Below are 14,494 nucleotides of genomic sequence, written 5' to 3' on the forward strand. Positions count from 1 at the left end.
CTATATTCATTTCAGAATATCTTGCTTTAATTATCTCCCCTTCCCCTTATTTTGTAGGTCTTCAACAAATAAAGGAGAAACCAAGAGGATGGTCTCCAATCTGTAAAGATCCATCTTACAAAAATGGATCCAGGGACACTGGAAGCATGGATCCCGATGTCCAGCTCTGTCATTGTATTGAAAGCACAATAATCGAAATAATAAACATGAGCGTTAGTGGAATTTGAAAAAAAATTAAACAAATGAAGCTGTTTGCTGCATATCCCCAACAGGAACCTGGCCTTTATGACAGCTCTAAACGGGCTGGAATCAGTGAGGTCTTGAAACTGCAGAGATGGTTCCATTCAACACGAGTATAATTTAGAACCCTGAGGATTATACTTGCTTATGTTTGATGGGCATATCTGTGGATCTGCTCTGATGGTATGTTTATATTATAGCAGCTGAACTTTTCCATTGGGAATACTTTAAGAAACCCGTTTCTAGAAAGGGATTGGGCCATGCACTTAGCTTGTGAAAAAAGATTGACAGATGTTTAATTTACAAAAATGAGCCTGTGGATATCCCTCGTATCTGTGAGTTTTTAACAGTTCTCCACAAAGCGGGAAGGAGAAGACGGAGAAAGAGGGATGTGGGGAAGGAGTAATTCAGGAAAAATTACCAGTTAACTACACAAAAATCTCAGACTTGTAGTGCAAGAAACAGTAATGCAGGTGGGAATTCTAGTTTGTTAGAAACAGTAGTAAGAAGGCTTTAAAAAAAGGCAGGTTACCACTTGCCTTTAGATCCTAGCCCTAGGGAGAAAGGCAGAGGCAGGTGGATCTCTGTTTTTGAGGCCAGCCTGGTCTATATAGTGAGTTCTAGGACAGCTAGAGCTACATAAAGAAACCCTGTCAAAAACAAACAAACAAAACAAAAAACAAGTAAATGACTGCCTTGGAGTTATAGATGAACATAAAAAGATTTTACATGTCTGCTCCAATTTTTCCTAATATATGAAGCCATATGTTTAAAGAGATACTTGAATAATTTGAAATTTTAAGATACTGATTGTAAAGTAGTTACAGAAAACATCTTTGTGCAAAGAATAACCTGAAAGTGAATTTCATTTATTCTTTTTTAAATTTATTTTTGTAATACTGTATTATCTAATTCTCAGAGGAGCAAAGATATAGCAAATGAATTTTAGAGCAATAAACCCCAATAGAGCTCTTGGTTCATGATCAAGATTATAACTCATATTTTACTTTGAGGAGATCTTTGAGTAAGAAAATACAGTGTTTGAACCTCAGGAAAAATTATAATGTGGAAAATACTGTGTTGCTGATGTTTGCAGTCCTCTGTTGGGAACTTCATGATTAAGTAGATGCATTCAGATAACCATAATCATTTTTAAAACTTAAGTAGCCAGTGTAGAAGGTACTTCTTTGCTCTCTAAGAAATACCTCAACCATTTGCCACCCCACTCAAAACAGATTTCTCATTAAAGAAGGTAGGAAGCTAAAAGGAAAGTTTGTCTTTCCAATGAGCAGTTTCTCTTCACCCTCTCCACTAGCACATAGTCCCATCTCGTTCCCTCTGCTGCTCCTGACCCTACCTCATGAAGGTGTTCTACAAAAACCGCTTATAGCGTTTCCAATCATGAAGTGCATAGTATCATGCATGATGGCATATATATAATTTTTTATTAGATGCTTAATGTTCAATTAAGTAATTTTAACGTGAAGAGTAAAAGAATATGCTTTAATGATATACCATAAAATTTTTCATATTTTTTAATGAGGCAGTTTTGTAGTCTCAAGATTAAATACAACTGCTCCTATTTTGTTTTTAAATGAGGCCTTTCTGGAATGTTTTGTGTGAATAGTAGAATCCTTTAGGAATTCAAAAACGTTCGAAGTATGTTTTGTAATGAAATGCAGTGGATCAATTTTCAAAGACTGGTCATAACCTACTGTGTTAAAGTAATAACATAGGCTCTTTTTCATCTAGTTTGTTGATGATGTAAATAAAGTGTGTAAATAATATTAGTAAATGTTAATATTCACGTATCTTAAGTTAACATTATAAACTTTGTCACAATGTGATTTTTTTTATTGAAGTCAAAACAGATGTATGCAACTATTTTGAATATTGATTTATAAATATTCATTCTTTATCAACAAACTAGTTTTTGTGTTTTATTCCACAAATATAAAAGTGGATCAGGGGAGACTTAGGCGCTAGGACTGCCTGTGTCCAGGGCTTTAATGTATCTCTTTCTGTAAGGCCACCCATGCCATAGGACAGAAACGTACGTGCTGGGAGTCAGTAAAGTCTCAGGAGTTCACTTGAGGAAAGTGAGTCCTTAACAGCTGGGAAGGTCAGGTTAAGTGGTGCACACCTTTAATCTCAGCACCTGGGAGGCAGGAATACATAGTCTCCAGAGAGAGAACGGGGTGGGAGGGAGGAGAAGCAGAAGGAGAGAGAAAGGAAGAACTAAGGACAGAAAGAGAGAAAAAAAGAAAAGAAAGCCCGTTTAGCTGCACACGGTACCAAGTGCTTTTAATTCCAGCACTTGGGAGGCAGAGGCACGGAGGACCTCTGTGAGTTCAAGGTAAGCCTGGTCTACATTGGGATCTCTAGGCCAGCTAGGGTTACATAGAAAGGATCCTGTTTCAGAAAAAGAAGAAAAGATTAGGAGGATTGGGGATGTAGATCACTGCTCAGACATTTGCTGCGCATGTGTAAGCCCTGTGTTTGATGTTCCGCAGCACCAACAAAGAACCAAGGAGAGGAAGGTAGCAATCTGGAGGTATCTAAAGGGTTTCATGAATGCTTCTTAGCTCATTATTCTAAGAGTGAATCACTCCATCTTTGACACACGTACTATCATACTACTTCATGTCTAGCACAAGTTGGAATCTGCTTTTTTTGTTTTAGTTTATTTTTTTTGAGGTTTCTTTTTATGTGTATGTACAGTGCCAGTAGAGGCCAGAAGAGGTCTGTGGAACCCTAAGACCTGGAGTTAGAGATGGTTGTGAGCCACCATATGGGTGCTAAGAATCAAACCTGGGTCCTTTTTACGGGCAGCGCATGCTCTTAACCACTGATCTACCTCTTCAGCTCCGGAAGTCTGCTTTTTAAAACAATTTCACAGCGCATTTTTTTTCTTGGAAGCAATTTCATTTTTTCTTATCATTTTATTGATATGATTTATTCATCTATTGAACTGATAAATCAACTCTCTACTAGACTAAGGACTATATAATTTTTTAGTGTTACAAAGAGACACTTGTCAATAGGAATTATCACTTTCAGTTACTAGGTCAAAGGTACATTTTATATTTTACGATCACAAATTCTATCATTTTAGGAAGATGAAAAACCAAAAAGACTAACGACCAGTCTTCTCTTGCTCCTCGAGAACAACCTCACGGCTTTGCCTTTTGAGGGACACTAGTAGCTGAATCAAGTTTAGGCTACAAATAACAATATGTAATGATATATATATATAATAAAAAATATAATAATAAAACATCTAATGGCCAAAAAATTAACTTCTCAAGGGCATGATTTCAAGAAACTGTACCTCTTGGGAAGGAATAAAATGGTATGTTAGGTCCGTAAGCCTTAGTGTTAGGTCGATGTGATCTGAAGAGATTACCCACCGCAGATTCTAATAACCGAGAAAGCCTTGAATATCACGGAATACTGTACCAGATGCCATGTGACCTTACTTATTTTGGTAGAGTTGTGGCAATTCTCGCAGTTTGCTTCCCCTTCCGCCCGCCCCCGTCTTTAGATGCTGTAACCTTGGGGGATTTACTAATTGTAAAGTGCTAAGACAACTATGAAAAAAATGTTTCCTTTTCGTTGGTCGCCGACCCTTGCAACTTAGTCTTCCAGTCATCAGAGAACTGACGGTCTAGGTCAAATCAAAAGTGGTACAAGTTTTCTTTCAAGCAAACCTGCATGATCTGTTCCAGTATTTCTCGTGGAGATGATCGCCTTCCGGTGCCGCCAAGTACTTTAGGGCTCTTCTTATTTCGCAGGCTCTCATTGGGCGTTACAGAGTCGACTTCGTATGATGATTGGCTGTTTACTTGCTGGTCTCGACAGGCGATTGGGCCCCGGGAGCCGAGGGGCGGGAGGCGCGAATTCGTACCTGTGGAGCGGCTGAGCTGCTGAGGGAGGAGTGGCCGTGCCGGGCACCTGGCAGCACCCTAGCAGCCGCCTGGGGAGACTTCCTGCTCGCGGACTTTCCTCGAACGCCAACATTTCCTTTCGTCCCGGAACTGGAGCCAGCCGCAGGCGAGTGGGCATGTCGGCGGGGGGCAGGCGCCTGCAGTTCGGCGCTAGCGGGCTCTCGGGACCTTCGGGGTGACCAAATCCCTCGGCCCGGGGCATCCTTGGCTGTAAGAGAGCTGGGAGCCTGGGGAAGTGGGGACGGGAAGCTGAGGAGCAGGGACCCAGTCCTTACCTTCTGTGAACGCAGGCGGGCGTGGAAGTAGCCCCAGCCCGGCCCCCGCAGTTCTTCTTGGCGGGAGACAGATTTTTTTTTTTTATTTTAAAGAGATAGGATCTTAGAATCTCACCCTGCAGCTCCGGCTCGCCTGGAACTCGCTACGTAGACCAGGCTGGCCTCGATCTCGCAGAGATCTTCCTGACTCAGCCTCGTGATTGTTGGGAGTCAAAAATCTGCCCCACCACATCCGGAAGTTTGTTTCATGGGAGGCTCTCATGGTTTGAATGTTGCCACAGCTGCAGGCATGGATTAGCATCCAGGTTCATTTTAGTAAAACAGAGTCCCACGAAGCCTCAGAGGTTTACAGATAGAATCAGTGGTTGGATACTTTTCATAGGAATCTTTTTTTTAATTCTTGGACAGTTTCCTACCTGTAGACAGTGTGTCTTGGCCATATCCATCCCCAGTACGCCCTTCACACTCACCTGGACCTCTCTCTTCACACGCCCTCTCCCACCTTCCTGTTGCCCCACCCACCCGCCGAGTCCAATTAGTACTGCCCGCTGGAATGTTGGCTGATGGTTGCTTGATTTTTTGCAAGTCTTGTCTGACAGAACACTATTAGAACTGGAAAGTATCTTAGAGTAATGATTCTTTTGGAGCACCGAGGCAATGGTTACAGTTATTATTGACTTCCTAATCTGTTGAACCATCTGTCTTATCCATCTCCATTCCCGGGCTGAATTTACCATATTTTTTTTTTCACAATTGCGAAAATTCTTCCGTCGTTAAAAGTGTCTGAGAGGTTAGGTGATGCGAACAGTGGCGTTCATATCCATTTTCTTTCCGTTATAGTTATCTGACTTCAGAATTGCTGTGCTGGCCCAGGCAGGGAGCTGGCTCAGCAGATGAAAACACAATCAAGGCCAAAGACCTCTGTTTAATTCCTGAGAGGCACAGGGTGGAAGGAGGGAACCTCCTCTGGCTCCCGCCCACTGTCCCCCAACTTCCCACATGTCATGTGGCTCCTGATTACAAAATTGAAAGAATTACTGTGGAAAGATATTTTCCCACAACGATTTAAGAATTAGATATTACTGCAGAGAAGAATTTTAGACCGTAGAAGTAAAATGATAGGACCAGCTCAGCTCCCGGGTCGCACGCACGACTCTCCTGAACGCTCTCCAGGGTGTGTGCAGGAACCTCTGCGCTCTTCCTCTACGGCACGCCGACTGCCAGAAACAAGCCATGTCTATTCTCAAGGTCCACGCCCGAGAGATCTTTGACTCCCGTGGGAATCCCACTGTTGAGGTTGATCTCTACACCGCAAAAGGTCTCTTCCGGGCTGCCGTGCCCAGCGGTGCCTCCACTGGCATCTATGAGGCCCTGGAACTCCGTGACAATGATAAGACCCGCTACTTGGGGAAGGGTGTCTCAAAGGCTGTTGAGCACATCAATAAAACTATCGCACCTGCTCTGGTTAGCAAGAAACTGAATGTGGTGGAGCAGGAGAAGATCGACAAGCTGATGATCGAGATGGACGGCACCGAGAATAAATCCAAATTCGGTGCCAATGCCATCCTGGGAGTGTCCCTGGCTGTCTGCAAAGCTGGTGCTGCAGAAAAGGGGGTGCCCCTCTACCGCCACATTGCTGACTTGGCTGGCAACGCTGAAGTCATCCTGCCAGTCCCAGCTTTCAATGTGATCAACGGCGGGTCTCACGCTGGCAACAAGCTCGCCATGCAGGAGTTCATGATCCTCCCTGTGGGGGCGTCCAGTTTATCCGAGCGCCTGGCCAAGTACAACCAGATTCTTAGAATCGAGGAAGAGCTGGGCAGCAAGGCCAAGTTTGCCGGCAGGTGCTTCAGGAACCCCCTGGCCAAGTAAAGTGGATGCAGATCCCTGGAGCCACCAGCTGCTTACACCCCATCCCTGACGTCGCCAAGGCGGCTCAAGGCCGGCCCAGTGCTTGCCCCTCCCATGCCACTGCTTCCTTAGATGTCTTCAGTCCGCCCGACCACCTGGAGCCCTGCTGGGAACCCCAGCTTTGTAATCATGTGACTGGTCCGAATCATTGTCACCTCACTTCCAAGCTAGTGTCTGGAGCCCAGTGCAATCTCTAGGGTGGCCACAGGAAAGACCCCTGCCCCAGCGGTTCTACATGTAGAATAAAAGCCTCAGTGACCCATAAGCCCTGCCTGTGAGTGGATGGAGCAAATCAGGGTCCCCTAAGAAAAAAAAAAAAAAAAAAAAAAAAAAGAAGTAAAATGATAGGTCAGAGCTACCACCCCTGCCTCTTGCCTGCTTGTCTGTACCTCCTCTCTTCTGTGTTAGGAAGTGTAGAAGCCCGAGATAGGAGTGGGCTGTGGAATAGCAGAGCTGCTTCACAAATCTGTTTCTTAAGTTGATTCTGTGGGATCTAAGTTGTTCATCTGCCACGTACTGTATGTTTTTACATTATTTTACATTTTTTATTTAGCCTGTACAGCAGTCCTACAGGGGTGATTCTATTACTGTTCTTATTTTGTACCTGAGGAGGTGGGGTTCTAGAAAAGTTAAGTGATTTACCTAAAGTCACATAACTAATACATCATGGAGTTGGAGTGACAATCCAGCCAGGTTGGTCGGACTCCAGTGCATGATCTTGACCCTGTGATTTATTTATAAGACTAAGAAGTTTTTTGCAGCCGGGCAGTGGTGGTGCACGCCTTTAATCCCAGCACTCAGGAAGTAAAGGCAGGTGGATCTCAGAGTTCTAGATCGGCCTGGTCTACAGTAAGTTCCAGGCCAGCCAAGACTGTTGCACAAAGAAACCCTGTTTTTAAAAATATTTTTTTTGCTTTTATTATTTTTGTATACATGCTTATTAATCCCAGTTTTTAATCAGACTTCTGTTCTATTGCTAATTGCCTGGCTTTTGTTGAATGACATTATTTTAATACTTAAACTATAAATGCGTGTGTGTGCGTGTGTGTAAATACAAGTGTGCCAAGTAAATACAGCTTCTTACAGAAACCAGTTAAGGGTATGAGATACCTCGGTACTGGAGTTACAGGCGTTTGTAAACTCCCTGGTGTGGGTGCTGGGAATCCACCTTGTTTCCTCCTGAAGAGCAGTAAGTGCTCTTAACTTGTTGGGCTGTCTCTTCAGCCCCTCAGTATTGATCGTATTGTTTCTGTTTCAGTGAAGTATCACGGGGAGAAAGCAGAATGTCCTCAGTGTCATCTGAATACACCATTGGTGGGGTGAAGATTCTCTTTCCTTGCAAAGCTTATCCCGCACAGCTTGCTATGATGAATTCTGTAAGTATTCTACAGTAGTTAAGTCTTTAGTAAGATGCTGTAACTTAGGATTCCAGCTACCCATTGAAGTTGCTCTTCCCGGGTGCAAAATGGTGGTTAATGTCTGTTGGATTCGTTTGGAGGAGCACTTCCTTTTAGGAACATCCTACCAAAAACTCCTAAGCTCTTTATGTTTGGTTAGGATATAAGGATATTCTCAGCTCCTTTGCAGCTTTGATTTCATTCTGTATGTGTGCAGCAGAGAGAAGAGAGAATGTATATGTTGAATGTTCTCAGTCATTCTCTACCTTTTTCTTTTGAGGCATAGTCTCATGATAAACCTGGAACTTGTGTTTTTGGTGTTGCTTTTGTCTAGGCTGGCAGCCTGCAAGCCCTATATATCCTCTTATCTCTGCCCACTTTAGTCCTGGGCTTACAGGTGTGTGTACCTCAGGATAGCTTGTTATATGGCTTGTGAACTGACATTCTTTGATCTCAGTCTATTTTGGTGAATGGTTCTAAGACCCACCTTGGATAACAGAATCTGTAGATGTGCAATTCCTTTATGTAAAATGGTGCACTATTTGCATATATTTTATAAGTAAATTCCAATATACTCTTAAATAATTTCTAGATTGCTTTCTATGCTTGATATAAATGCTATGTAAATAATTGTAATCTTTTTAACTATGCATTAGATGTTTAGGGAATAATAAAGTTTGCATGTTTAGTGTGGATGTAATTTTCATTTTCTGAATAACATAGATTGTTTTACATATGTTTAGACTTTGTGAATGACATATTGTACATCTTCTTGTTTTGTTTTGTTAGAACTTTTTTCAGCGATTGTTGTAGTGATATTTTGTTTGTGTTTTAACAAATAAAACTTGCCTGAAGAGCAGAGTGCAGAGCTAAGCCACTAGAGGCCAGGGAGTGGTGTTAACACACAATCCCAGGACTCAGGAGACAGAGGCAGAGGGATCTCTGTTAGTTCAAGGCCACGCTGAGCTACATAAGATTGAATCTGTCTAAAAGAGAAACAGAGCTCACACAAAGGTGATGCCAGCACTTGGGATCCCACGCCTTTAATCCCAGCACTAGGGAGGTGGAGTCAAGAGCAATAGGGCTGGATGGAGAGAGGAGTTTAAGGTGGAAGGAGACAGGAGCTCAGTGCAGTTTGAGGTTTGGTGGAGACAGGTGTATCGGGAGATGAAGTCTGAGGACAGGATTGCCCCTTCGGTCAGCATTGGTAGAGGTAAAAGGTCTCTCTAGTAGTTGCTGCTCTGCTTCTCTGATCTCCAGCATTAACCCTATATCTGACTCTGGGCTTTTATTATTAATACTGATTAGAATTTGTACTATCGATTGCGATAGTTAGCTTTAATCATCAATTTGACAACCTAGAATTACCCAGGGAAAGAATCTCAATCAAGAATTGTCTACATTGGGTTTATGGGCATTTCTGTGAGATACTGTCTTTTGTGTGTGTGTGTGTGTGTGTGTGTGTGTGTGTGTAAGTTGTTTGCCTGAATGTATATACGTGTTTGAGGTGGCCAGAAAAAGGTATTGGTTACCCTGGAAGTGGAAATACATATGGTTATGAGCTTCCATGCTGTGTGCTGGGAATTGAACCCAAGTGTTCTGTAAGAACAGCGAGAGTTCTTGCTTGATGAGCCATCTCTCCAGGCCCTGTGGGGGATTGTCTTAACTGATGTGAGAAGACCCATCCCACTGTGTGCAGCACCATTCCTTAGGCAGAGGGTTCTTAACTGTGAAGGGTGGAAATATAGACCTCAGCACAAAGAAATGAATATGCGTGTTCATTCTCTGCTCTTGACTATGGATACAGCTTGTTACTTTAAGCCCCTGCTACTCTGATGTCTTTGCTCTGATGGATTATAACCTGGAATTGTCCATAGACTATAAATTCCCTTTCCCTTATGCTGGTTTCTGTGAAAGTATTCTATCACAGCACAGAAATGAAACTTGAACAGTGGTAGGGGTGACAGAGGTTCATGATGCTGCCCTCTGCTGAGCTGGATCCCTAACAAGTGTTTGTCTGGTTTTGTTTTTATTGTAAAATTATATTTAATGTATGTCCTCATTGGTTGTTAAATCATTTTAATTTCAGCCTGGCATTTTATTGTATGGCTATCATAACCTGTCTATTTTCCTGCTGGTTGTATTTAGGTTGCTCATAGTCTCTTGGAATTAGCAAAAATGCTACTTTGAACTTTCTTACATATTTCCTATGTTTGTGTAGGAAGGGTTTGGAGTATGTGCTTAGTGATGGACTTAGTGGACTTGGCCATCTTCCTTTTATATTTTTATTTTTTCTCTAACTTAATTCTTTTTTCTTTTCCTCCTCATCTTCCCATCTTCCTCCTCTTTTTTTTTTTTTTTTTTTTTTTTGAGACAGGGTTTCTCTGTGTCGCTTTGGGGCCTGTCCTGGTACTCTGTAGACCAGGCTGGCCTTGAACTCACAGAGATCCACATGCCCCTGCCTCCTAAGTGGTGGAATTAAAAGGCATGCGCCACCACCAGGCACTGGAGTCAGAGGTGGTTGTAAGCTGCCACGTGGGTATGGGACTTGAACCTGAATCTTCTGCAAGAGCAACAACTGCCCTTAAATGCTGAGCCACCTCTCCAGCACAAACAGCTTTATAGAAACAATTTGTGCTTGTATAATTAAATATAAGCTGCTGTAATCGGTGTAATAACCAGGCTAGCTTAATATGAAACAGCAAATTTTAATGAAGGGATAGCTTACAACACCAGGGATCCAGCGATGAGCAGGAAATACAAAAAAGAGAGTGGTGGGGCTCACGCTCGCCAGATTTATATGTAAACATTAGCCCGAGGCAAACACGCCCTCTAAGGGGCTGGGCAATCGCTACATCTCTCCTTTTTGTCTAAATAAGACAGAACTAAACCAAATACAACTATATACAATAATAACAAATAATAAATATAACAAACAATATTGAGAACAAAAGTTTTGTTAAACATTCTATCTCAAGGAGTCTAAATAATGTAGAGAGTAACTACAATTATATAATCTTCAACTCCATCAAAGATCTGAGAAGGGAGTTAATATTACTTAATAAACGAGAGATATCCAAAATGTGCAACAAATGACAGAGACAACTGACTACCTGGGCAATCACCCAAAGTCTCGTTTGCAATGTTGAGTCAACCAACTTTGGCTAAGGCCTAACATAACTGACATACCATTATTAAAGGCAAGGAACTTTCTTAGAACTATCCTACCCTGTCTTGGCAAGATAAGACAATCCTGTTTCATCCACTTATGGATATTTTGTATCTTAGTCAGTAGTTGAGGTATGTGCTTTTCTTAACCCAAAGGCCAGTTTTGCCAAGAAGACAAGCTCCCAGTGGAGTGTCTTTGGTGCTCAACGTTCTCTCAGGAGTAGAGTGGTGTCGCCAGGAGTGATTGTGTCTCGTTGGCACAGAATTCTAGGTTAGATTAAAGGCCATTTTCTACAGTTCTTAGAAGAGGCTGAAGATTATACTATCTATACTAAATATAATCTCTATGTATCTAAAAGACCTGATTAATTCTCAATACCTACCTAACTTGAAGACTAAGAGAATAAACAACTGTGCAATATATGAAGACAATGATCTTCAACTGTAAACAATGTCATTACATAACAAATGTAAACAATGTTATTATATAAATAGTATCAGAGGTAGAAATGTACATTGTAATATGGTAGATGTATCAATACAATATAGACAAAGTTATAAGCATACTCTTATACAAAAATAGAGGTAGGAACACTCACATTCAATATTCAATATATCAATATACAAGAAACAGTACCAATACAATTTTCTAAAAATAGTAATTCACAAATACCAATCATCCCATCAAACCAGTTAATCCCCCCCCTTTTTTTTAAAAAAAAATGCCCCTAATTCCATAAAATAAATCCCCCATCCCCTCAACCTAAACCAACCACTAAATGATGTCCCTAACCCTGAGGGCAAACTCTGTTGGGAGAGGGGACATCGACCTCTAAAATTGCTTCTAGCTGACATGGGGGCGGCGTTCTTCTTAGGGGGTCTTGTGAAAGTAAATGATGGTAAAATTCCCAAATTAACCATTGACCTAAGAAAATTGTAACTAGTCTCTGAGCGTTTTGAGAAGGTCCAGCCAGAGTGTTGTCAAAAATGTGCACCATTCGAAATTGTCTCGTGCAGTTGGTACCAAAAAACAGGTCTAATTTTAGCGCTAAAAAAAAATAAATATTCATGACGTCATAATAACCAGATTGAGTTGATGTCGTGGGGCCCCATCTTCATCCTGGAAACTTCAAAGATTACTGTAGGAAAAGTTGTTGTTTGTTATGGGAAATTTAAACATTAACAACAAAGACATATACTGACATATAAAGAAAGACACAGATATGAGGAAAGGCAAAGTTTATCAAGTATATAATTATTCTTATTCTGTCCCATTTCATGGCTCCTGACCTGAGACAGAAACTCTGAAATATCTCTTATCAACAGGCTTGGGATTGAAGAGGGACTGAATATTGTAACTGTAATTCTTGCTTGATAACTGTTTTGCTATATGTAATTTTACTATGTTAAAATGAAAGCCTTCTTTTTAGTTTAAACAGAAAAAGGGGAAATGATGTGGGAGTGATTTCTTTCTAATCTGTTGCTTTCATTGGTTAATTAATAAAGAAACTGCCTTGGCCCATTTGATAGGCCAACCCTTAGGTGGGTGGAGTAAACAGAACAGAATGCTGGGAGAAAGAAGCTGAGTCAGGCAGTCGCCATGATTCTCTTACCCAACACAGCCACAGGTTAAAATCTTCCCTGGTAAGCCACCTCGTGGGCTACACAGATTATTAGAAAAGGGTTAGATCAATATGTAAGAGCTAGCCAATAAGAGGCTGGAACTAATGGGCCAGGCAGTGTTTAAAAGAATACAGTTTCTGTGTAATTATTTCGGATATAAAGCTAGCCGTGCGGGCGGCCGGGTGCCAGGAACGTAGCCCGCTGCCCCTTATTACAACAAGCTGCTTATTTAATATCCTGGTAAAACCAGCAGGTTTTTAGGGAGAAGTAAAGGAATGAGTCTAGATTTAGCAAAATCTAGTTCTTCCTCATGCCGTCTCTTATCTGCTAGAGTGCCTCCTTAGTCTTCTGTGCTATTCTATCGTGTTCCTATTCTATGGAGAGAGCTGATAAAGTCATCCTTTATTGTTTTCTTTTTTAAAGCTGGTTTCTTTGTCCACAGATCGTCAGAGGACTGAACAGTGAGCAGCACTGTTTGTTGGAGAGTCCCACAGGAAGTGGAAAAAGCTTAGCCTTACTTTGTTCTGCGTTAGCATGGCAACAGTCTTTTACTGGCAAGTAGTTCTTATAAAAACTGGTATGTTTATATTTTGTGTGTGCTTATCGTATGGACGCAGAGGACAAGTTGCAGGAACCACTTTTCTCCTTCCTCCATACGGGTCTGGTGTATTGAACTCAGGTCATCAGGCTGAGTGGCGAGTGTGCCTTCACCTGCCCTACGGTCAGGCCAGCCCCAGGTAATATGGTACACTGTATCTAGACTGGTTCAGACATTTTTCCAAGTGATTTAAATAATCTCTGTCAAGACATTTCTTCAAGATGCATCTCCTCTGCCAGGCATGGCTGTGCACATATATAATTCCAGCATTCAGGAGCCAAAGGCAAGAAGGTTGCTGCAGGTTCAAGGCCAGCCAAGGCTATAGAGCAACCTCCTCCCAAAATAAAACATTTTAAGTCTTCCAAAAGAAGTCAAATAAATTAAAATTAATTCTTAAATAATATTAACATAATTTAGTCCTTTTATTTGATCATGCAGGGTGTATGTGAACATTTTAAATGCTCAGAGTTCCTATGAAAATACCAAGATGGGCCTTCCTCTTTCGGCCATCTTGGTGCCTGTGGAGGCCTGCTGGGAACAGAACTTCTAAAGGACAGTATGTCTGGAAGGCTGTGGTGCAAGGCCACTTTTGCTGGCTATAAGCGAGGTCTCCGGAACCAGAGAGAGCACACGGCTCTCCTTAAAATTGAAGGCGTTTATGCCCGAGATGAAACTGAATTCTACTTGGGCAAGAGATGTGCTTATGTGTATAAAGCAAAGAACAAAACAGTGACACCTGGAGGCAAACCAAACAAAACCAGAGTGATCTGGGGGAAAGTAACTCGGGCCCATGGAAACAGTGGCATGGTCCGGGCCAAATTCTGAAGCAACCTTCCTGCAAAAGCCATTGGACACAGAATCCGTGTGATGCTGTACCCATCTCGGATTTAAACCAGTGAAAAGTAAATAAATAAAAGTGGATTTGTGCTCTTGTAAAAAAAAAAAAAAAAAAAAGAAAATACCAAGATGATGATTTGTATCTAAGAAATAGGACATGGAGCTCTGGTGGTGTTGATACATATACTAATTGCTTGAACATATCCTTAAATATATTTGTTTATCTGACTTATAACAGTAAAATGTAGACTATTTGAAGAAAAAAAACCACATAAAACTGGTGTAGTGGTGGTTCATGCCAGTAAGCCTAGTACTGGGGAGGTTGAAGAGGAGGAGTATAGTGAGTTAAAGACCAGCCTGGACTATGTAGCAAGACCCTAGCTCTAAATAAATAAGTAAATAAAAGATACCTGTTGCTCCCTTGTTTGAATACCAGATAAATAGAAGCTTCTTGTAATGATTGTATGAATTTCTGTCATGTCCCATTACCTTAATTGT

The 14,494-nt window shown here is 41.6% G+C and overlaps 3 protein-coding genes and 1 pseudogene across 4 annotated transcripts in view; all 4 read left to right on the forward strand.

The window, feature by feature from the left end:
- The window catches only part of Ints2 (integrator complex subunit 2), a 54,470-nt gene extending 52,304 nt beyond the window's left edge, over positions 1–2,166 (forward strand). Inside the window, exon 25 of the mRNA XM_041665552.1 lies at positions 58–2,166. Coding sequence (XP_041521486.1) covers positions 58–227 — 170 coding nt within the window. The 3' untranslated portion in view covers positions 228–2,166. The remainder of the gene's footprint in view (positions 1–57) is intronic.
- Positions 2,167–4,273: 2,107 nt separating this feature from the next.
- Brip1 (BRCA1 interacting helicase 1) overlaps positions 4,274–14,494 on the forward strand; it is a 126,093-nt gene continuing 115,872 nt past the window's right edge. The window contains exons 1-3 of one of the 2 annotated variants that reach the window (XM_041665562.1): positions 4,274–4,397; positions 7,632–7,749; positions 13,004–13,115. In XM_041665562.1, coding sequence (XP_041521496.1) covers positions 7,657–7,749; positions 13,004–13,115 — 205 coding nt within the window. In that variant the 5' untranslated portion in view covers positions 4,274–4,397; positions 7,632–7,656. Of the gene's footprint in view, positions 4,398–7,631; positions 7,750–13,003; positions 13,116–14,494 lie in introns of those variants that run through there. The other variant, XM_041665563.1, reaches the window with a different exon arrangement.
- LOC121456976 (alpha-enolase-like) lies at positions 5,593–6,574 on the forward strand. Its single transcript, XM_041665564.1, has one exon. The coding sequence runs from the start codon at positions 5,696–5,698 to the stop codon at positions 6,332–6,334; it is 639 nt and encodes a 212-aa protein (XP_041521498.1). The 5' UTR covers positions 5,593–5,695; the 3' UTR covers positions 6,335–6,574.
- On the forward strand, positions 13,681–14,065 carry LOC121456977 (annotated as a pseudogene).

The sequence above is a fragment of the Microtus oregoni genome, unplaced genomic scaffold (genome assembly GCF_018167655.1).
Source record: "Microtus oregoni isolate MIOR12 unplaced genomic scaffold, Mior012 000015F_ref0000493, whole genome shotgun sequence".
Taxonomy (NCBI): Eukaryota; Metazoa; Chordata; class Mammalia; order Rodentia; family Cricetidae; genus Microtus; species Microtus oregoni.

Coding starts and splice junctions, on each gene's coding strand:
- LOC121456976 (XM_041665564.1), top strand. CDS start 5,696: ATGTCTATTCTCAAGGTCCACGCCCGAGAGATCTTTGACTCCCGTGGG.